Here is a 21,417-nt window from a genome sequence, read left to right on the forward strand (position 1 = left end):
GCAGCTCCAGTTTACTCAGGAGATTGTGTTGTCCCTTCCTTTTCTCCCTCCGCCAACAGTTGAAGACCCACCTTTTCAGACTGGCTTTTACTAGCTGAGTCTTGAATGCTGGTTTTTACCTAGTAAGTTTGTTTTTAAGGTTGTTGTAACAGGCAGTCCTGACCCCACCTGTCCGTCACAGTTGGGCAGTGGATCATCAGCCAATGGGTTGACGGAGGGTGGAGCTGGAGGGGGAGGAGTTGGAAGAAAAGGAGTGTGAAGTGGGAGGAAAAAGGATCAGATCTGGCGTGTGAGAGAGAAAGAGCTTGTTTAAAGGCTTGCGTGCCTAAGTGGGCAGTGAAGAAAGTCTGTGATTGATTAATTAAGATACAGTAATTGACATCTTGATTAGCTACTTGTGATTTACATATTTTATTTTGTTGTTTCAATAAACCTGTTTTGTTTTGAAGGAAATCTTTGTCCTTCTTAAATAGTCATTACAATTGGTGGCAGCGAGTGTGAAGTAGTGTGGTGGGCCTTCTGAGAGGCCTGAGTTGGCAGTGACATCAGATTGGCCTGCTACATTACAATAAAATTGTTGTCCAGCGGCGGGATTCGAAGATCCAGTGAAGCCTTGACTGGAAAGGTGCCCAGAACAGGGGTCTTTAGTCAGGGACGTCTGAGGGAGCGTGTGGGTAACCTTCTAGGATTTATCTCATGGGGAGAGAGTCTAGTAGAAGGGCGTGCAAACTCAGATTGGGGACTAAGACAGGGAAGCTCTGTAGTGACCATTTCTGAGGAAAGAGTGGCCCAAAGCTGAAATCTGTGGCAGTTTGGCTAGCTTGTCCTGAGTTTAAGGGAGAACTCTGAGGGGACAAAGCGGAGCCAAGGGCAGTGAGGCTGAGGGGACTCAAAACAACTAAGCCTGGGACAGGGGGAAGCTGTGTGTTTAAAATTTTGTTCCCTGAGGCAGAAAGAAAAATTCTGTCTTTGGTGGGAGGCCTAGCTGGAGGGAGAGGCCTAGTAACAGTAGCTAGCTTGCCAGTGGATGATTGCTGGAAGCTAAATTGTAACACAGACACTCACTGACAAGAGAAAAAGTGGACTTTTAAAATCAAGGCTTTTAAAAGTGAATAATAAGCCTTAAGAGAGGAAAATGCCTTTGACTAGAGGGAAGAAAACTGAGCAGGTGCCTTGTGAAACAGCAGTTGGATCAGATGAGGAAAATGGGGATTTTGAGGGAGATTTTACCTCAGATCAGGAGCCTCAAGGGAAGACTCAGTAGAATTTATAAAGTGGAAAATGGAGCAAGCTCAAGCACATGAATACAGGTTGAAGGAACCTGAAATGGAGAAAGAGAGAATGACTGTTACAGGAGGGAGTTCAGACAGTTCGGGATCTGAAAAATGTTGTGGGGTTGGAGCAGTTTTATTCTCTCTTACATGGTGAACTAAAATATTTGGTCAGGGACAAGAAACCCCAGAATTTGAAAGAGGCAGGGGAGATTGCTGATTTCATTTCCCAGATACAAAAAACCAGCTTTTCTGAGGGAAAATGTGTGAGGAAAACTTGGGAGGACTCTAATAAATATCCTAAAGGACAATTTAAAAACCAGCAGAAGGTTGGTGGCCATTTTGTGGGAAAGTCCTCAGAACAGAGCCAAGCCAGAGGGCAAAATTTGGAGGAAAAAGTAGGGAAAGGTGCTGGAAATGATCAATGGAATGTTAGAAGCTGCTTTAAATGTAATGAAAAAGGTCACATTGCATCCCAGTGTGGTAAAAACAGAGAAAATAGAGAATTTTTACCACAAAAAGTAAATTTAAGCAAACCTAAAGCTGTTTACTGTGTGCAGCAGGGACAAGTTAATACACAAGGGGAGGAGTCAGTAGCCATGGCAACACCAGCAGAGCTCTCTACACCGACTGATAATATTGAATCTACTCTTCCTTTGGCAGAGATTAGGCATTGTTTTCTAATTAAAACGGATCAAGAATTATTTAAAACGGCTGGGGACAATATTTGTGCTTTAGATAACAAATACATAGCTCTGAAAGATTCTTGTTCACAAGTAACTCTATGTCACCCAGATATCGTACCTCAGAAATACATTTTAAAAGAAGAACGCATGGCAGTGAAGGGAATAGGACAAGAAACTGTTATTTTGCCTGTGGCTGAATTACCCATTCAATATCGGGGATGGCAGGGAAATTGGCACGTAGGAATTTCCTCACAGTTGCCATTGGCCGTTTTGATTGGCACAGACCTCTCTGAGCATATTAAGATAGTTCTAGTTCTAACACGTTCACAACAAGAGCAAGCAGAGGCAGCTGAAGAAAAGAGTGACAGTCAGGGGAAGGGAATGACCGACAATAGAGACACAGCTGAGTTTTTCTCAAGAACAACAAGCAGATCCCACACTAAAATGAGAAAGTGTCTGAAATACAGTTAACCCCTGAAACACCTGAAAGGTTCCACAGTGAACAGGGATTGTACAGAGAGACACTGGTAAACCCCATGAAAGGAGGGGAAGATATTCAAAAGCAGTTAGTAGTTCCTGTAAAATACCGCCAGAAAATATTAGAAAGAGGACATTCAGATATATTTGCTGCTCATCTAGGAATTAATAAAACCAAACAAAGAATAGCACAAAATTTCTTTTGGCCAGAGATGGGAAAGCAGATTAAGAGTTTCTGTCAGAGTTGCGATACTTGTCAGAGACAGGGTAATAACAGAGATAAAACAAAGGTAAAGCTGTGCCCATTACCCAAAATTTCTACCCCATTTCAACGTATTGGCATGGATATTATAGGGCCATTGCATAGAGTCACCAAAAGGGGGAACAGGTTTATTCTGACTATTGTAGACCATGCCACACGATACCCAGAGGCTATTCCTCTGAGGAATATTGAGACTCATACAGTGGCTGATGCCTTGCTGAGTTATATGAGTCGAATGGGCTTTGTGTCAGAGATAGTGACTGACCTAGGAACATCTTTTACCTCAAAACTTATGCAGAGACTATGGCAAATATGTGGGATCAAACATCTAAATACTTCCCCATATCACCCGCAATCCAATGGGCTCACAGAAAAATTTAATGGCACCCTGATGTGCATGATTAGGGCCTATTCTGCCGAAAACCCTAACAATTGGGACCAGAGATTACAGCTCCTGTTGTATGCATATAGATCTCTACCCCAAGACAGTACAGGATTTAGTCCTTTTGAGTTGCTGTTTGGGAGAAAAGTGAGAGGACCCCTTGATTAATTAGAAAAAATAGGGAGCAAATAAAAGAAAATGATCCTGAAAACGTAATCTCATATTTAGACACCCTGATGAACACCCTAAAAAGAAATTTAGAACTAGCCACTGAGAATCTACAAGTGCAGAAAAACAAACAGAAAGTCTGGTATGACAGACGAGCCAGAGAACGAAGTTTTAACCCTAGAGATGAGGTACTTATGCTGAGACCTCTCAAAGGGAACAAATTACGATTAAATTGGGCAGGACCATTCAGAATTATTGCCAAAATGAATGACAGTAATTACATCATTAAAGAAGATGGAGAACCAGGCAGGAGGGTGGTTCATGTGAATATGGTTAAACCATATTATAGAGAGGAGAATAGGGTATTATTTGGCATGAAGGCAGCTGACAAGGAGAAACAAGATTTGCCTTATTGGGAAGGGAGAGGGAAAGTTAGGTACAACCCTGAAGAAGTCAAAATCAGCCCTTTATTTTCCCAAGAGCAGCAGAATGAATTGAAATCCTTAGTTACAAAGTACCAACATGTTTTCTCTAACAAGCCTGGGTTAGCCAAGGGAGTGGTGCACAAGATAGATACAGGAGATGCACCCCCACAAGCAGTAACTCCATATAGAGTCACTGGGCCATATGTTGACAAGGTGCTCAAGAGCTAGATGAGATGTTGAAGGAGAATATTATTGTTTCATCATCAAGCCCTTGGTCTGCTCCTATAGTCCTGGTGGACAAACCAGATGGAAGTATTCGGTTCTGTGTTGATTATAGAAAGCTTAACCTCGTAACCAAGCCGGATGCTTACCCTATGCCCAGATTAGACAACCTGATAGAGACCATAGGGGGATGTCAGTATATTTCCTGCCTAGACCTAACCAAAGGGTTTTGGCAAGTAAGAATTGACCCTAAGGATCAGGAGAAAACAGCATTTTGTAGCCCTTTTGGCCTATTTGAGTTTCGTGTCCTAAGTTTTGGGTTAAGGAATTCACCAACTACTATCCAAAGACTTATGGACAAGACTTTGCAAGGGCTTAGCAACTTTACTGTAGCTTATATAGATGACATAGGTATCTTCAGTCACACCTGGAAAGATCACCTTTGTCACTTAGAAATAGTGCTGCAAAGATTAAAAGCAGCTGGGCTAACTGTGAAAGCGTGCAAATGCCAGTTGGGTAGCCCGGAAATGAAGTACTTGGGTCATGTAGTAGGGAGAGGTAGAATAAAACCCCTGGAAGCTAAAGTAGATGCTATAAGTAGTTGGCCTAGACCCACCACCAAGAAGAAAGTTAGATCTTTTCTTGGGCTGGTAGGCTATTATAGGAGATTTATTCCTAGGTTCAGCGAGATAGCAGCTCCGCTGACTGACTTGACTTGCAAGAAGAGTGCTGACAACATCCAGTGGTCCAGTAGCTGCGAGGAGGCGTTTGGGAAACTGAAGGAGGCGTTGATCACCAACCCAGTGTTCTGAGCTCCGGATTTCCATCGCGAGTTTACCATCTTCACAGATGCATCCAACTCCAGGTTAGGAGCCGTGCTGTGCCAGAGTGACGACTGCGGAGATCTTCATCCGGTTGCTTACCTGAGCAAGAAGCTGCAAAAAGGGGAGAGACACCTGTCTACCATCGAGAAGGAGTGTCTTGCCATTTTGTTTGTGGTCCAGAAACTGAAGCCATATATTTGGGGGAGACATTTCGTCTTATGTACTGATCACTCCCCGCTATTGTGGCTAAGGACTATCAAAGCCAATAACAGTAAACTGATGAGGTGGGCTTTGATTTTGCAGGACTTTGACTTTGAGGTTCGAGTGGTCAAAGGGAATCAGAACTGTGCTGCAGATGCCCTTTCTAGAAGACCCAAGGATTGAAGAGAAAAACAAATAATTGGACTTTTAATATGATATATGTAATAAAAGTTGGATGTACTTATACCATGTAACATTGCTATTGGTTATGTGAACAAATGTTTAAATGGTGTATCTAAATGTTAAGAATATGCATTAAGGAACCGTGGAAATGGTAAAGTATGTATGTGTAAAATATAATGCAGGGTTATGCAATTGTTTGATATATTGTTGTTTATTGATATGATGTATTGTTGGTGTGCTCTGTGTTCATGAGAAGGAAGCACTTTAGCTTTCCTCCCATGAAACAACTTATAAAGGGGGGAGGTAATGTAACAGGCAGCACTGACCCCACCTATCCGTCACAGTTGGGCAGTGGATCATCAGCCAATGGGTTGACGGAGGGTGGAGCTGGAGGGGGGGGGAGTTGGAAGAAAAGGGATGTGAAGTGGGAGGAAAAAGGATCAGATCTGGAGTGTGAGAGAGAAAGAGCTTGTTTAAAGTGTGAAGTAGTGTGGTGGGCATTCTGAGAGGCCTGAGTTGGCAGTGACATCAGATTGGCCTGCTACGTTACAGTTGTAAATGTTTTTAATTCTTTAAGGTATTTTTAAGCATACTTAATTTCTTTTTAATGTATAATTCCATTTTTCACATAGTGAGTCCCTTCCTTGGGAGGAAGGTAAAGGTTCCCCTTAACATTTAGTCCAGTCGTGTCCGATTCTAGGGCACGGTGCTCATTCCCATTTCCAAGCCATAGAGCCAGCCTTTGTCCGTAGGCAGTTTCTGTGGTCACATCACCACTGCGACGAGACACAGAACGCTGTTACCTTCTCACAGTGATGGTACCTATTTATCTACTCATATTTACATGTTTTCAAACTCCTAGGTTGGCAGGAGATGGGACAAGCGACAGGAGCTCACTCTGTCGCGTAGATTTAATCTTACAACTGCTAGTCTTCTGACCTTGCAGCACAGAGGCTTCTCTGCTTTAACCTGCAGAACCACCGTGTCTCACACCTCGGGAGGAAGGTGGCTCACAAGTAGTGGGCTGTTTGTGGTTTTCCAAAAGTGAGTGTGGGGACACCAGGAATTACTTTCCCACCCCTCATCCCAAAGCCCGGATTATTCTAGCATCCTGTTGCTGACAGAGGGTCCCTGGTTGCCTCAAGGAAGCTGACAAGGAGGGACGGTGGGTCACCATTAGCCCTTTCCATCACCCTGTTCTTTCCCAGCAACTGAGGTTTGAAGGCCTCTCTTCCTGGAGAGAGCACATGGCCAAAGTGACTGGTAGCCCTTAATTGTTGGATACCTACAATATGAGATCCACCAACTTTGTTGTTCCTTGGGATTGAGGAGGTTACCTTTATTAATTCCATGAAGAAGGCCTCCTTTCTTTCCTATTTTTAGGTTCCAGTGACCTTTGAGGAGGTGGCCATGCACTTCACCCAGGAAGAATGGGCACTGCTGGATCCTGACCAGAGGACCCTCCACCAGGAGGTCATGGAGGAGAACTGGCAAACTGTATCCTCTCTTGGTAAGGCTCTCTTCTTGTCTGGTTGATGCTAATCTCCATCATTACCAGTGCAATAACAACTACCGACAATAACAGCAAGAATAACACTTCCATACCAGGATTGTGTCCGAATTGAGTTTAGTCACTGCAATATTGTCACATTTGTTGCTATATTGATCCCATGGAAAATAACAGTAAAGCCATCAAGAAGCATATTAAGCTAAAAGAAAACCAATATTAAGATTTAAAGGTCGTCATACAGTCCTAATTCAGTAGAAAGGCCTTGACCTGGAACTTATACAGAGTATAATGTTGGTACCAGATGTCCATGAAGGAAATCACGATGTTCCTCTTAGCTTTCTTAAATTAGTTTATAGATGTAATGGAAAACAAAAAGGGGGGAAAGGACAATGTATTATAGTACTTGAAAGACGGACAATTTCGTCTTTCCATTAGAGAATTCTTGCCTCAAAATCCACATCTTGAGAAAACCTTTTTTTTCCTGTTCTCTAGATCTATTCATCTCTCCAGTTCAGCCTTTTTTGCATTTGTCATCCTTTCCTGCAGATAAATGGAGGGAGAAAAACATAGGCCCTAGATATGTAAAGACATTTACACACAAATTAGAGGTTGCAGAACACTGCAGAACCCACACAAAAGAAACCTGTACCCAAGAGAAGCCATACAAATGCATCATGTGTGGGAAACATTTTCCTCTGATGCTAGCACGGATGGTTCACAGAAAGGGCCGCAATGAAAAGAATTGCTCTTTCAGAAAAATGTCTGGGAAATGTTTAAACTGCAAGGAACGCTTACTGGGTCATCAAAGAATTTGCACAGGAGAAAAACTACACAAATGGCAAGTGTGTAGGAAATCCTTTGTTCATGATTCAAACTTTAAGAACCATAAGATAATTCACACAGGAGGGACAATGCAGAAATGCCAGGTATGTGGAAAATGTTTTGCTCAGAATTCACAGCTTGTGAGTCATATGAAATTCCACACTGGAGAGAAACCATACATATGCCAGGAGTGTGGGAAATGTTTTGCTCAGAATTCACACCTTTTGCGTCATATGAGAATCCACAATGGAGAGAAACGCTACAAATGCCAGGAGTGTGGGAAATGTTTTGCTTCTAATTCACAGCTTGTGAATCATATGCGGGGTCACACGAGTGAGAAACCATACAAATGCCTGGAGTGTGGGAAATGTTTTCCTTGGAATTCACACCTTGTGCATCATATGCGGGTTCATACAAGAGAGAAACCCTACAAATGCCAGGAGTGTGGAAAATGTTTTAGTTCGAATTCACACCTTTTGCGTCATATTAGGATCCACACAGGAGAGAAACCATACAAATGCCCGGAGTGTGGGAAGTGTTTTGCTCGGAATTCCCAGCTTGTGACACATCAGCATGTCCACACAGGAGAGAAACCATACAGATGCCAGGAGTGTGGGAAATGTTTTGGTCGGAATTCTCACCTTGTGCGTCATATGAGGATTCACACAGGAGAAAAACCCTACAAATGCCAGGAGTGTGGGGAATGTTTTGTATGGCATTCACAGTTTCTTAATCATGTCTGGATTCACACAGGAGAGAAACCCTACAAATGCAACGAGTGTGGGAAATATTTTGGTCAGAATTCACAACTTGTAAGTCATATGTGGGTTCATACAGGAGAGAAACCCTACAAATGCCAGGAGTGTGGGAAATGTTTCACTACGAATTCAATACTTCTGCGTCATATTAGGATCCACAAAGGAGAGAAACCCTACAAATGCCAGGATTGTGGGAAATGTTTTGGTCGGAATTCACAACTTGTGAGTCATAAGAGTGTGCACACTGGAGAGAAATCATAGAAATGCTAGGAGTGTGAGAAATGTTTTGCAGACAGCTCAACTCTTGTGAGGCGTAACGGGGGTCTGCACTGGAGAAAAACCAAACAAATGCCAGGACTATGGGAAATGTTTTGCTGACAGTTCAGAGCTTGTGTGTAATCAGTGTGTCCACACTGGAGAGAAACCATACAAATGCTAGGAGTGTGGCAAGTGTTTTGGCCATGTCCCTGTTCTTGTGAGACATAAAGGAATCCTGAGATGGAGGACCACCTGGGTCAGTTTATTTGTTTATTTATTAAATTAAAATATTTCTACACCACCTTTCTCCTTGAAAAGGACCCAAGGCAGCTTACAACAGTCCAAGACAGTATTCAAAGTTTGGAACAATGAGTGTACAACAGTGGTTAACATCATTAAAAGACACAGAGCTAAAAATACATATAAAGAGGCATCTCATTAAAAGGGCATTTTAAAGCTGAGATCTACCACTGTATTTAAAATGGAGGGAGAAGTCACTTTGAGAACTGAAAAACCTGAAAATGGAAAGTTCAATAATAATCCATCTAAAAATCACATACAGGTGGCTAGATTACTGAGGGAAGGCTTGCCTGAAGAGGAAGGTCTTTTCCTACTCACGGAAGGATATCAAAGATGGGGCCAGCTTGGCCTCCTGTGAGAGGGAGTTCCAAAGTCTGGGAGCAGCCAAAGAGAAGGCCCCGCTCCTGTTTCCCCATCCGATACAGTTGTGAGGGTGGGGGGACAGAGGGAAAAGCCTCACTTCATGATCGTAAATCCCAGGCCAGCTCATAATGGGAGATAGCTTGTAGGTTAAAACTAGCAAAGCCACATTCAACAATCTGGCTGCTGTGTTTTGGATCCACTGAAGCTTCTTTACACTTTCCATTGCCAGCCCCATATAAAGTGTGTTACAGTAATCCAGGTTCTGCCCTATATCTGCTATTATGTATTATCCCGGTCTATGAAGAAGAGGCTGGGCAGGGTATTTTTGCTTGGGATGAGCAGGGTCACACCATTCCAGCAGCAAATAACTCATCATGCAGGACAAGACCCCTAATAAAGGTCCAGTCACTCCAACTTAGCTGCTTAAAATCAGACCATGATCCAAGATGGGTAATAGGAAGAATGTGATGGCTTCAGATTCTTCCTTTCTCAATTACTTGCCTTGCACAATATTTTTATAGACAAAAATCTTTGGGGGGGGGGGGAGTGCCAACAAATGTATGGGTTTTTGTCATTATTTATTTTATTTTATTTTATTTTATTTATATTCCACCCACACTACCCAAAGGTCTGGGCGACTTACAACATTAAAAATACTGTACAATAAAAATTCTGTACAATTAAAATATATATAAAAATTGCCATCGGACCCACAGCTAATATTATTTCAGCTACAGTGAAGGTGGTCTCCTGTGTCCTCATCAGATACAGTTGTGAGGGTGGTGGGACTGAAGGAAAAGTCTCTCTTCGTGACCGTAATCCCAAGGCCAGCTCACAATGGGAGGTAGCTTGTAGGTTAAAACTAGCAATGCCCCATTCAGCAATCCGACTGCTGTGTTTTCGATCTGCTGAAGCTTCCTGACACTTTCCACTAGCAGCTGCACATAAAGTGTGTTACAGTAATCCAGGTTCTGCCCTACATCTGCCTTTCTCAGTTACTTGCCTTGCACAATATTATTATTATAGACAGTATCCTTTGGGGGGGAAGTCCCAACATATATATGGATTTTTGCCATTAGGACATAGTCCTGCCCCTTCCACTAAAATATTGGGATTAAAAACGTCATATGCTAGTGTGGTGGATGAGGGCGATGGTGAGAAACCTAACTGATGTATTCGGACTGTGAGAAGGCCATCCCCAATCTGAGAAGTGGAATTCTTCGCAGATATATGTAGTACAAGAAGAGTACCTTAAAACACAACCTCTCGGTCCATTAGAATTACAGTAGGAACAGAAAGTAAGTCAAATTAGGGTAACGTTTTTCCAACTCCTGATGCAAAATATTTTTCCTGAACAGCAATATTTGCTTCCTGGTTTGAACGCTTTGGTTTAGGGACATGTTGGATGGCCTTAAATAGATCTTCAGAGAAATCTAAACCCGCAATCGTAGTTGGGGAATAGTTATCGCAATGCAAGAAATCTGAAGCAGAAGTGCTTATAGTTGAGTAGATTAAAGAATTATCACCTTAGATGAATTGAATTGCTGCACCCCTATCTTGATACCTGGTCGCTCGCCGAATTGGTCCATGCACTGGTAGGCTCAAGGATAGACTACTGTAATACCCTCTATGTGGGGCTTCCCTTGAGAGTGATACAGAAGCTTCAAAAACTCCAGAACATGGCATCTAGACTAATGGGTGGAGTTGATAAATACCAAACATATCTCCCTGGCTGCCTTACACTGGTTATCTTTCCGCTTCCATGTCAGCTTCAAGGTGATGGTTCTGACATTTAAAGCCCTAAATGGTTTGGGACCTCAGTACCTCGCAAACACCTTCTTCCAGCAAGAACTGTTTTGTTGTCTTTGCTGTAAATTGCCCAGAATGGCCTCTGGGCAGGTGGGCGGTATATTAATTTAAATATCAGCCAGAATCCTCTTGGTGGGTAACACTCACATGAAAGTGACGTGGTGTAAATTGTGGTTGTGAATCACCTGTAGTCAACGATTTGCTGCTTGTATCCCTCATTATGCATCAGTTCATGCAACTGGGCACACAGTGAGAGATCCAAGAATGAACGTAATAACTTTGCAATTTATTTTTTCTACAATACAACGTAAAATAAAACATAACACCAAAAGCAGTTGTAACACAAAAAACATGTAAGTCATCAGGATCTCAATAATCTAATCTGTTTCCATGTACACTAGATGAAGATTTTTTTTTTAAGGCGGTAAGTTACTACTATGTCAAGTCTGTCGAACAAAGGGTGGATGATTCGGTAGGTCTGTGTAGCCAATGAAACGTTCCAGAGAGCTTTCAAACTTGCACATTACTTTGTTGGTGTCAGTAAAGATATAGCCGTGCTGGATCTGACTGCAGGCTGCATCATGGCACGGAGACAGCATTGGTTGCCCTGCAAGATCTCTCCGCAGCCCTGGATCCTGTCAGCCACAGTATCCTCCTGGGGTGGCTGTTAGAGTTAGGAATCAGTGGCCTTGCTCTCTCCTGGCTCCAGGCCTTCTTCAAGAATTATTTATTTATTTATGTATTTATTTACAATATTTTTTAGCCGCACCATTACCAGTGGCTTCTGGTAATTATCCCCAGAGAGAATGCAACTAGGGGAGAGGGCTTCTTTACACCCCTTTAACTCACACTTGTAGAGTCCCTCTGGGTCAATCATCTCCCTGCTGCTAATTAACATCCATATGAGGTCTCTGCAGTAGGCCTCCTTGTGAAGGTTCGTGTTTGGGCCCCTCCTGTTCCCTCAATAAACCATGAGACGTTTTAAAGTCAAACCATTGTTCTGTATTTATTAACTTCGGAACAGGTATAGAAACATCAACAGGCATACTTTCAAACTTCTCTTGCTGCGGGAACGTCACATGCAAGGGTGTCCACGAACTGTTTTCGAACGGGTTAACACTTTTAAAGTCCCAAGGTCCACCTAATAACTTTACAGGTTCTTGGGTTTCTCCCTCTTCTTCATCTGGGGTTAGAAGTGGGAGGGTCTCCTCGTCACCGAGCCAGCCCCATAGGGGAGATCCCTCTCCTGGTTGTTCCAAGCCACGGTCCGGGTAGAAGCCCATCTTCCTGAGCTGCTCCAGATGCCATGCCCGCTTAGCTTCTTGTTCTCTTAAGATTCTCTCTTTCTCCTCCCTTAGCTTCTTACGCCACTCTTTAGTCTCTGACTCACCCCAATAAGATGGTCTCTGGGGGAGTCCTTGCCGATGTCTCTTCTCAGCTTCTGCATGAGGCACGTGGACCTGTTCCCATTTACCGGTCCATGGATCCTCTACCCGTATCTTCTCCCAACCCCCCGGTATATTGTCCTGGACCTCCTTTATATCCCCGATTCCCGCCTCCACCATCGACCGTTGATTCCCTCCTGCCTTTTCCCAGTCAGTCTGTGTAGCCACGATTAACCCGATCAATCCCAGCAACAGACCCAAGTATCTACCCCCTGGTGTTTCCACCCTTTGTTTCTGGATAACTCCTCCAACTCCTGGGTATCAGTACTCCGATGTTCCTTCCTAGGGGGAGAGGGTGGTGGGATGGTCTGAGTCTCCCTATGAACCGCGGGGAGTGACGGCACTCCCATGAACGCCTCCTCTCTTTGCTTGGGGACTTCACACTCATCAGGAGTTTTGTGTCACAAATATGTGGACAACATGCAATACTTTCTCTCCTTCCTACACCTCTGCATTGGATGCTGTCTCGTTCCCTGAGCGTTGGGAACAACAGATGGAAGTTGAACCCAGAAAAAACGAAGGTCCTTTGGGTGGAAGCCCCTAGTATCGCCATATTGGGTGACCCTCTCCTTTTTTTCCTGGACCTGCTCTCACTGCTAAGGATGGAGTGTGCAACTTGGCCATTATTCTGGACCCAGCACTGTCAGTGGACATCCAAGTAGTGTCTACGGTCTGACCCACTTACTGTCATCTTGGGTCCCTCACCTGTTGCTCCATGCAGTGGCAGTCTCAAGAATAGACTGCTGTAATGCTCTCTATGTAGGGCGTCCAATGAAGCTGATGCAGAAGCTTCAACAGGTCCAGAATATGGTGGCCGGGTTACTGAGCCGAGTTGGGAAAAACCAGCACATTTCTCCAGCTCGGTCCACCTTACACTGGTCACCCATCTGCTTCCATGCCAGCTTCAAGGTGATGGTGCTAACATATACAGCCCTAAATGGTTTGGGACCTGATACCGGGTAGAATGCCTTCTGGTTAGACAGGCAGTGTGTCAATCAAATCAATCCATAAATAAAATAATTCTCCAAAAATTTTTCTACCACCTATAATAGCAGATTGGATTTCTCTAACTCAACAGGTTTGCACTTCTGTGTGTCTGGTGTCTGAAGTTCCAGGATGGAACTCCCTTTCAGGAGAAAGGCAGCCTATAAATAAAACAAATGAAAAAGATGCTTCCCGGACAAAAAGGGAGAGGGGGAAACAACAAAGCACGCTCAATTCACCTCATAATATTTCATCACACAGTTTTCATCTTTCTACCACAGAAGATAGGGAAGCTTTCCCTTTTCTCCTGTATTCTAAAGTTAAATTAAAGGAAATATGTTTAATACGAAAATAGGATTAAATTAGTTGTATTAGCTCAAGATGGCAAACCTCTTTTTTAAACCATGCAGTTAAAATAATTGTGGGGGAAAGCTTGCTAAGCTGAGAACGCTCTCCTGAATGATGTCACAGCTGCTTCTGAGAGGAGGCGTGGCTACCCATTCTTGCTCTTTCTCACAGTGATAGGGAGCTAACCTCAAGGCCTTTCTTTGGGCCAATCCTAAATTGGTATTATGTAACTATTGCCCTATATGCTGTCAACTATCTGTGAACTTGTAAGTTTAATAAAAGAGAGTCCTCCTGGGGGCGTTGCCCCAGAGCTGGATCCAGAGCTGGACCCAGAGGTGTATATGGAGGACTCTGCTGGCATACATCCCTGCGTGTGTGGCTGAATTCTTTAACTCCTCTCTCTAAGATGTCTTGCGATCCTAATTATTTGGTGATCACCTAGGCTTCTCATTTCGTGACACTTACAATAATGACAAACAAGCAGTACAAAGTACAGTACATCTCTAAAGCCTGAGTCATTCCTGAATTACCATGCCACCATCAGTTTACTAAACCATTGCACCATTAGCAGACAACTTACTAATGAATATCCCTGTGGGGGATCGGCCCCAACCCCCTGCTGATGAAACTGGGCTCTCCACCTCTCCAAGAGTCGAGGTGACATTCCCAATGAGCAGTTCACCTGTGAACTGTGGAATTGGCAGTGGAGAGGTCTCCCATGAACAGAAACAAAAGGCTAAAAGATATGACACTGGAAGATGGGCCCCTCAGGTCGGAAGGCCATCCAACATGTTACTGAGGAAGAGCGGAGGCCAAGTATAAGTAGATCCACAGCTAATGAAGTGGTTGGGCCAAAGCCAAAAGGACACTCAGCTGTGGATGTGCCTGGAAGTGAAAGGAAAGTCCAATGCTGTAAAGAAAAATACTGCATAGGAACCTGGAATGTAAGATCTATGAACCTTGGGAAGCTGGAGGTGGTCAAACAGGAGATGTCAAGAATAAACATTGACATTCTGGGCCTTAGTGAATTAAAATGGACAGGAATGGGCGAATTCAATTCAGATGACAATCATATCTACTATTGTACATATTTGGATATCCCAGACAACCCAGATAGTGTGGTTTGTGACCTTGAGTCAGACATCCTGGAAAGCAAAGTCAAATGGGCCTTAGAAAGCTTGGCTAACAACAAGGTCAGTGGAGGTGATGGCATTCCAGTTGAACTTAAAAGATGATGCTGTTAAGGTGCTACATTCAATATGCCAGCAAGTTTGGAAAACAACAGTGGCCAGAGGACTGGAAAAGATCAGTCTACATCCCAATGCCAAAGAAGGGCAGTGCCAAAGAATGCTCCAACTACTGAACAATTGCACTCATTTCACACACTAGCAAGGTTATGCTCAAAATCCTATCCAGGATGTCTGGCTCAGGGTCAGCAACCACACTATCTGGGTTGTCTGGGATATCCAAATCTTTATGATATAATTCCTCTGTGTATTCTTGCCACCTTTTTTTTGATGCCTTCTGCTTCTGTGAGGTCTCTCCCATTTTTGTCCTTTACCATGTTCATCTTGCACAAAAAGTTCCTTTAATATCTCCAATTTTCCTGAACAGATTTCTGGTTTTTCCTTTTCTATTATTTTCCTCTATTTCTTTGCATTGTTCATTTAAGAAGGCCTCTTGTCTCTCCTTGCTACTCTTTGGAAATCTGCATTCAAATTTCTGTAACTTTCCCTATCTCCTCTGCATTTTATTTCCCTTCTCTTCTCTGCTATTTGTAAGGCCTCATTGGACAGTCACTTTGCATTCTTGCATTTCCTTTTCTTTGGGATGGTTTTTGTTGCTGCCTCCTGTACAATGTTACGAGCCTCTATCCAAAGTTCTTCAGGCACTCTGTCCAACAAATCGAGTTCCTTAAATCTGTTCTTCACTTCCACTGTGTATTCATAAGGGATTTGCTTTAGATTATATCTGGATAGCCCAGTGGTTTTTCCTACTCTCTTCAGTTTAAGTTTGAATTTTGCTATGAGAAGCTGATGATCAGAGCCACAAGCAGCTCCAGGTCTTTTTTTTGCTGACTGTATAGAGCTTCTCTATCTTTGGCTGCAGAGAATATAATCAATCTGATTTCGGTATTGCCCATCTGGTGATTTCCATGTATAGAGTCGCCTCTTATGGTGTTCGAAAAGAGTGTTTGTACTTGTTCTCTTGACAAAACTCTATTAGCCTTTGCCCTGCTTCGTTTTGAACTCCAAGGCCAAACTTCCCTGTTGTTCCTTTTATCTCTTTACTCCCTACTTTAGCAGTCCAGTCCCCTAGATTGAGAACATCTTTCTTTGGTGTCAGTTGTAGAAGGTGTTGTCACTGAAGCTACCGATATGAATTTGACCCAATTCCGGGAGGCAGTGGAAGACAGGAGGGCCTGGCATGCTCTGGTCCATGGGGTCACGAAGAGTCAGACATGACTAAACAAACAAAAAATATTGTGGCAGTTCTCTCCTCTCACTGCCTTCTCCAATCCTTGCTTTTTCTGTAGAAAGAAAGAGGAAGGGAACCTAGCATTAACGAAAGAGTAACAAGTACACTGCAGGATGAAAGCAAAAATAGCTTCATTTTTAAAAAAAGGGATGATTTCAAGTGATTCTTAAGTGTTTTTGTTCTTCTTTAGTGTCTTCATGGCCCCATGGACCAGAGGCCAGCCCTCCTCCTGTCTTCCAGCGCCTCCCGGGGTTGGGTCAAATTCAAGTTGAGCTTCCCCAAAACGTCGGAACCAGCCACCTGACGATGGTTGGTGGGTATCCTACAGAGGAATGCGTTGCAATCATGTAGATCCGAGTTCGTTTGTTTTCCTTCTTAAAGGGATTGGAATTTTCCCATTTCTGTTGCAAAGCTCCAACCAGACTGGTTTTCGATGGAAATGGACAAAGAGGCAAACCAAGAGGCCGGGTGGGCGTTTCTGGTGCTGAATGGAGCTGGGAAGAAGTAAAGGAGGCTGTGAGTGGGGTGGGGGGAAGGGCCCAGCGATTTCTGGGCAAGGGAGCCCCGGATCCCTTCTCTCGAACCCCGGAGGGAGCCACAGATGCCGGGGCTGGAGAAGCCAAACCTCCCCGCAGTTCTTCTTTTGGGACACCAGAAAATGAGGGGTTAAACGCACCGAGTCCCATTTCCTAGAAGGGAGTCTTGGAAGTGGGAGAGGCGTCAGTCCCCATAGAAACGGTCCCATTTGAAAAAGCGTCCCTTCCGGTCCTCTTTTTCTTCTTCCGGACAGAAAGCGGCGCTTCGGTTGCTGGAAAGGCTGCCTGGGATCCGAGGCGCGGCTTGCAGCAAGGAGGGAGGGTGAGTCGGGCTTGGAGGGGGGAGGACTGGGGGAGGCCGGAGGGAGGGGAGGGGCGGGAGGGAAGGGCCCCCCAACTCCGAGGCCAGCCGAGGGAAGGAAAGCCCCCCAAGACCGGGCAGGAGAGGCAGCCGGAGGGGAGCCCCCAAGGGCTGTTTGCGGCCCAAGCCTTTCTGCTGCCTGAAGGGCCACATCCACCCCCTCCTTCCACCTCTCCTGCCCACAAAAGGGCTGATCCTGCACCTTCCGAGCCACTTGCAGGGGGGGAGAAGGTTCCCCTGTTTGGCTCCCTTGGAGGGCGAAAGGGTGGCGCTTGGTGGGCCCCCCATTTAATGGAGGACACCTTCAGCCAACAACTCATTAGATCCCGAAACTCTGGGATTCCCTCGGATGGGATACGAGGCTGGTTCCCTCTTGGCTGACCTTCCACACGGAGATGAAGGCCATCCTCTCCAGGCAGGCTTTCCTTGAGGGACTGACTGGTGGGTCTGAGAGGGACCTTTCGAGGGATTCTGATGGCTTTGAAATGTCTTTTTACTCTTGGGTTTTTACTTACAATGTTTAATCTAGTCTTTGTTTTATTTTGACAAGCTCTCTGGATACTTACTGTTTTTACTTCTAAATATTCTTTTTAGTGATGTAAATCACCTTGGATCCTGTTTAAGGAGATAGGTTGGATAAAATGATTTTAAATAAAAATAAATAAATAAATGTGGGAGGGAAATTATGAGCTGTCTACGTAAAAGATTCTGTCTGATGGAGAGCTTTATCCTGTGCTAGTTAGGAAACTGGACTAGCCGCCCAGAACAGACTTCAGTCTAGATGAGTATAAATATAATGAATAAAAATAAAATAAATAAATTCCTAGAGGGTGAAGTATGCAATAGAACAGTCACCTGCTAAACCACTCTTCCTTAATAAGCAGGGAATGTTTTTATGAGATTGTTTTTCAAAACTAATTTAATGTAAAACAATGACTAAAAGAAACCAAAATACAAGTGGTTGTTTCACAGGATTGTGTAGATCTTATGAACAGAGGCACTGCTTTGATTGATGCCTAGCCTTTTAAAAGGTAAGCAATGGTTGCCTGAATATTTCTTCCACATGAAAAGGATATAAAGGCAGCAAAGTATAAAAGAAAGTCAGGGGAAAGGCTTATGTTTTGTCTTAAGGTGAAGAAAGGATCTGAATGGTTAGAAAGGGATCAGGGAAAAAGGGAAGATGGTTCCATTTCTCAGTCTCTGACGGTCTGAAGCACATTGGTCTGTGCCTCTGAGGTGAACGAACAGCCCCACATGCCTTTCTCCCATCTCGGCCTTAGGATCCTTCTGGCTTCCATGTTGGAGATGACATTTGGTTGGTTTCTCTTTGTTGCATTTTTTTTTAGTCTGGCAGATGCTCACTTGGGAGTTTCTTTGCTTTGCAGAGCTTCAGTCATATCGTCTTTTAAGGAACTTATTTGCTCAGCAGGACGACAGTGGTTCGAGGACTGCGTTGGAAGTATTGTTGAGTACAGAATAAAATGGTGGACCAACACACCCCTCTCCCCAGAGCAGGAAGAGACCCAGTCGTTATCCAGGTAACAAGGCTTCGGACGTGCTCTGAAAGAACAGTGGAGAAGGTCCTAGATGAGGAGATGCCCAGCTCAGATACGCAGTGCCAGAAATTCAGGAAATTCTCCTACGAGGGGGCTGATGGTCCTCGAGAGGTTTGTACTCGACTCCACCACCTTTGCCGTCAGTGGCTCAAGCCAGAGCGACACACAAAGGCTCAGATACTGGATCTGGTCATCTTGGAGCAGTTTCTGGCCGTCCTCCCCCTGGAGATGTCGAGCTGGGTGAGAGAATGTGGAGCCGAGACCACTTCCCAGGCGGTGTCGCTGGCAGAAGGTTTCCTCGGTTTGAGTCAGGCAGAAGAGAGAAAGCAGGAAGAGGTAGAGGTGAGAGCAATCCATGCCAGGGACTTAGAATCTGAAATGGGGAGCCCGTGACCCCTGCACTTGCTCCCTGTTTGAGGCTGTTCCGCTGGAATTTATTCTTTATGGTGCTTGAAAGGAAGACATGGGGTCTGTGTTCATTTCATTTTGAAAATGAATACCCATCCCCCAAATTGGAGAGAACTTCCACTTTAAAATAAGGTGCCTCCTCCTCAGCTGCATAGTTTTCCAAGTAAATTTCAGGTTTACCTCTACCCTTGGCACTGCACTCAATCCAGCCCTGTTGTAGGTGCAATGACACAATATGATGCCTTTTGGTGGGTTCCGGTGGGGATTGTCTTTTTCTCCTCCAAAGGGTCAAGAAAATGAGGGAAGAAATCCTACAAATGTTATCAATTGCCAATATTTTTCTTAAAAAATCAGTGGAAGATGTCTCTTCTCTTTCAAAGTCCCAACCTCATCCGCTGAGATCTTTTCCTCTTTCTTTTCTACCTTCTTCTTGTACGTCATGGATCCTCAGATGGAACATCTCTCTGTGGAAGATCAGTCTGATTTCTGCAGAGCAGAGGAACCTCAGTTCGACACCAAACAGGATCCTCAGCAGGAAGAGACCAATCAAGGGAACGAAGGAGGTGTCAGCTTTATAGGTGAGGCTTTGAGCTAGAAAAGCGTGTTTTCTTCCCCTGTGGGAAATGTTTATCCCGTGACATTTCAGCTGGGGATGGAGTGACATTTTTCTTTTGTTCTTTCTATTTTTCAAACCTACAGCTTTAGTTTTTCAGTTTTCCGGGACCTATTATATAGCAGCCAGTTCCTTTGTTTCTGTCCAGGAGACCATGTGTGAAAAGATGCATTTTTCCCATCTGAAAATGGAAAACCTCTCAGGTGTAAATTTGGGATCTGGAGGGAGGTTCCCGTTCTGATAGGGCGTTGTGACAAGGTCCTCCTTTGTCCGGGGGGGCGCTCGTAGTAAAGGCGGGAAAAAGACGCGGAGGCTGTTCAGGGTCTTCTAAAGCAACGTTTTTATTAGTAACAGAACTAACGCAATAGGATCAAACGAATCCAACAAACAATCCTCTGTCAACAGTTTGTACTTCTTGGGTCTTACAACATTGACCCCTTCTGGCTCCTCTAAAAGGGGGCCAGCCCGAAACGTTCCCGGTCCGTCAAAGGGCGCAGCGGGGTACTGCGAACAGCACATACCGTCCCCCAGCACGGATGCCTGGCCCAGTCTCCCTCCGGAGGCTTCTGCTGGAACAAAGGGCCAGGACAAATCACCTTCCGACCACCAGGGTGATTCCGAGGGTAAACTACAACGGTCCATTCCAAGGGATCATAGGCTCTCCCTCCAGGAATCAAGGGATCTGGTAGCAATCCCCCATCGAGTTGTAAGTTTGGGAAGTCTTTTCCAATGCCCGGTACCTCTCCTGCATAGAGCATGGGTTCAGTCTGGACCCCTCTTTCCACATACCTTCCTAGTTCTCCTTCCACCGACAAACTAAAAAAGCGCGCACTTTCACTCTCTTTTATATCCTCCCATACTATCCTCCGCCCCTCCTTCATCTACTAGACACACTTCAGTCGGTCTCCCTGTCACTTCCTCTGTTTGATCTATCTCGATCAAAATGCCCTCCGCGCAACTACTTCCTTCCACTGGGTCTTTCTTCTCAGAGGACGGCGCACTTCTCGTCACTCCTTCCCAAGCGTGACTGGTCAGAAGAGAATTAAATGGTCACTAGTGGTAGATATTGCAATGAATCACCTACTGAAGACTGAGGAATTTATGAATGCCTGTAACACAACTCTCACTGCCAGCAATGACACTGAGGCAATAAAGCTATTTCAAATCCTGACTGGAAAACTAGGAGCACACCTAAAAATGAGGGTAAGGTCTACTTATGCTTAATCCGTCTCAGAAAATGTTTGTTAGTTGAAACGTTCATAAGCAGAAGGAAAATTTCCCATAGGAATGCATTGAGAACCATTTACAGTGGTGCCCCGCATAGCGATGATAATCCGTTCCAAAAAAATCGTCGCTATACGGATTTGTCACTATGTGGGGCAAAAAAGCCCATAGGGACGCATTGAAACCCCTTCAATGGGCAAAAAACGCACCTTAAAGTGAAAATCCTCTATCCAGCCACAATTTTTGCTGCCCGGTATGCGAGGAAAGGGTGCGAAAACGCGGCCCTTTTTGGAACCACCAATCGGCTGTTTTTTAAACATCATTATGCGATAATCGGTAAGCGAAATGCTTACCGATCATCGCAAAGCGATTTTTAGCCATTGAAAACATCGTTATGCAATCGTTTTTGTGATCACAAAAACCTCATTGTGGAATGAAATTTGGATTTGAATTATGCAAACCATATTGCAAAGCACCCATAGATGGAATGCAGTTGTCAAAGTTCCTGTCTTGAACTGGCTGAGTAGCATAACATTCCAGCCA

The 21,417-nt window shown here is 44.3% G+C and overlaps 3 protein-coding genes across 6 annotated transcripts in view; all 3 read left to right on the forward strand.

Annotated features, from left to right (window-relative positions):
- The window catches only part of LOC110071554 (uncharacterized), a 43,885-nt gene extending 31,972 nt beyond the window's left edge, over window positions 1-11,913 (forward strand). The window contains exons 7-8 of the mRNA XM_078388299.1: window positions 4,767-4,781; window positions 7,571-11,913. Coding sequence (XP_078244425.1) covers window positions 4,767-4,781; window positions 7,571-8,452 — 897 coding nt within the window. The 3' untranslated portion in view covers window positions 8,453-11,913. The remainder of the gene's footprint in view (window positions 1-4,766; window positions 4,782-7,570) is intronic.
- The window catches only part of LOC140703981 (uncharacterized), an 84,122-nt gene that overhangs the window by 47,756 nt on the left and 14,949 nt on the right, over window positions 1-21,417 (forward strand). The window contains exons 1-3 of one of the 4 annotated variants that reach the window (XM_078388263.1): window positions 16,913-17,034; window positions 18,503-18,971; window positions 19,489-19,615. In XM_078388263.1, the coding sequence (XP_078244389.1) occupies window positions 18,555-18,971; window positions 19,489-19,615 (544 nt within the window). In that variant the 5' untranslated portion in view covers window positions 16,913-17,034; window positions 18,503-18,554. Of the gene's footprint in view, window positions 1-16,912; window positions 17,035-18,458; window positions 18,972-19,488; window positions 19,616-21,417 lie in introns of those variants that run through there. The other 3 variants (XM_078388261.1, XM_078388262.1, XM_078388264.1) reach the window with 3 other exon arrangements.
- LOC110070185 (uncharacterized) overlaps window positions 16,947-21,417 on the forward strand; it is a 104,827-nt gene continuing 100,356 nt past the window's right edge. The window contains exon 1 of the mRNA XM_078388212.1: window positions 16,947-17,034. The gene's annotated coding sequence lies outside the window, so the exon portion shown is untranslated. The remainder of the gene's footprint in view (window positions 17,035-21,417) is intronic.

This window comes from Pogona vitticeps, chromosome 2 (genome assembly GCF_051106095.1).
Source record: "Pogona vitticeps strain Pit_001003342236 chromosome 2, PviZW2.1, whole genome shotgun sequence".
NCBI lineage: Eukaryota > Metazoa > Chordata > Lepidosauria > Squamata > Agamidae > Pogona > Pogona vitticeps.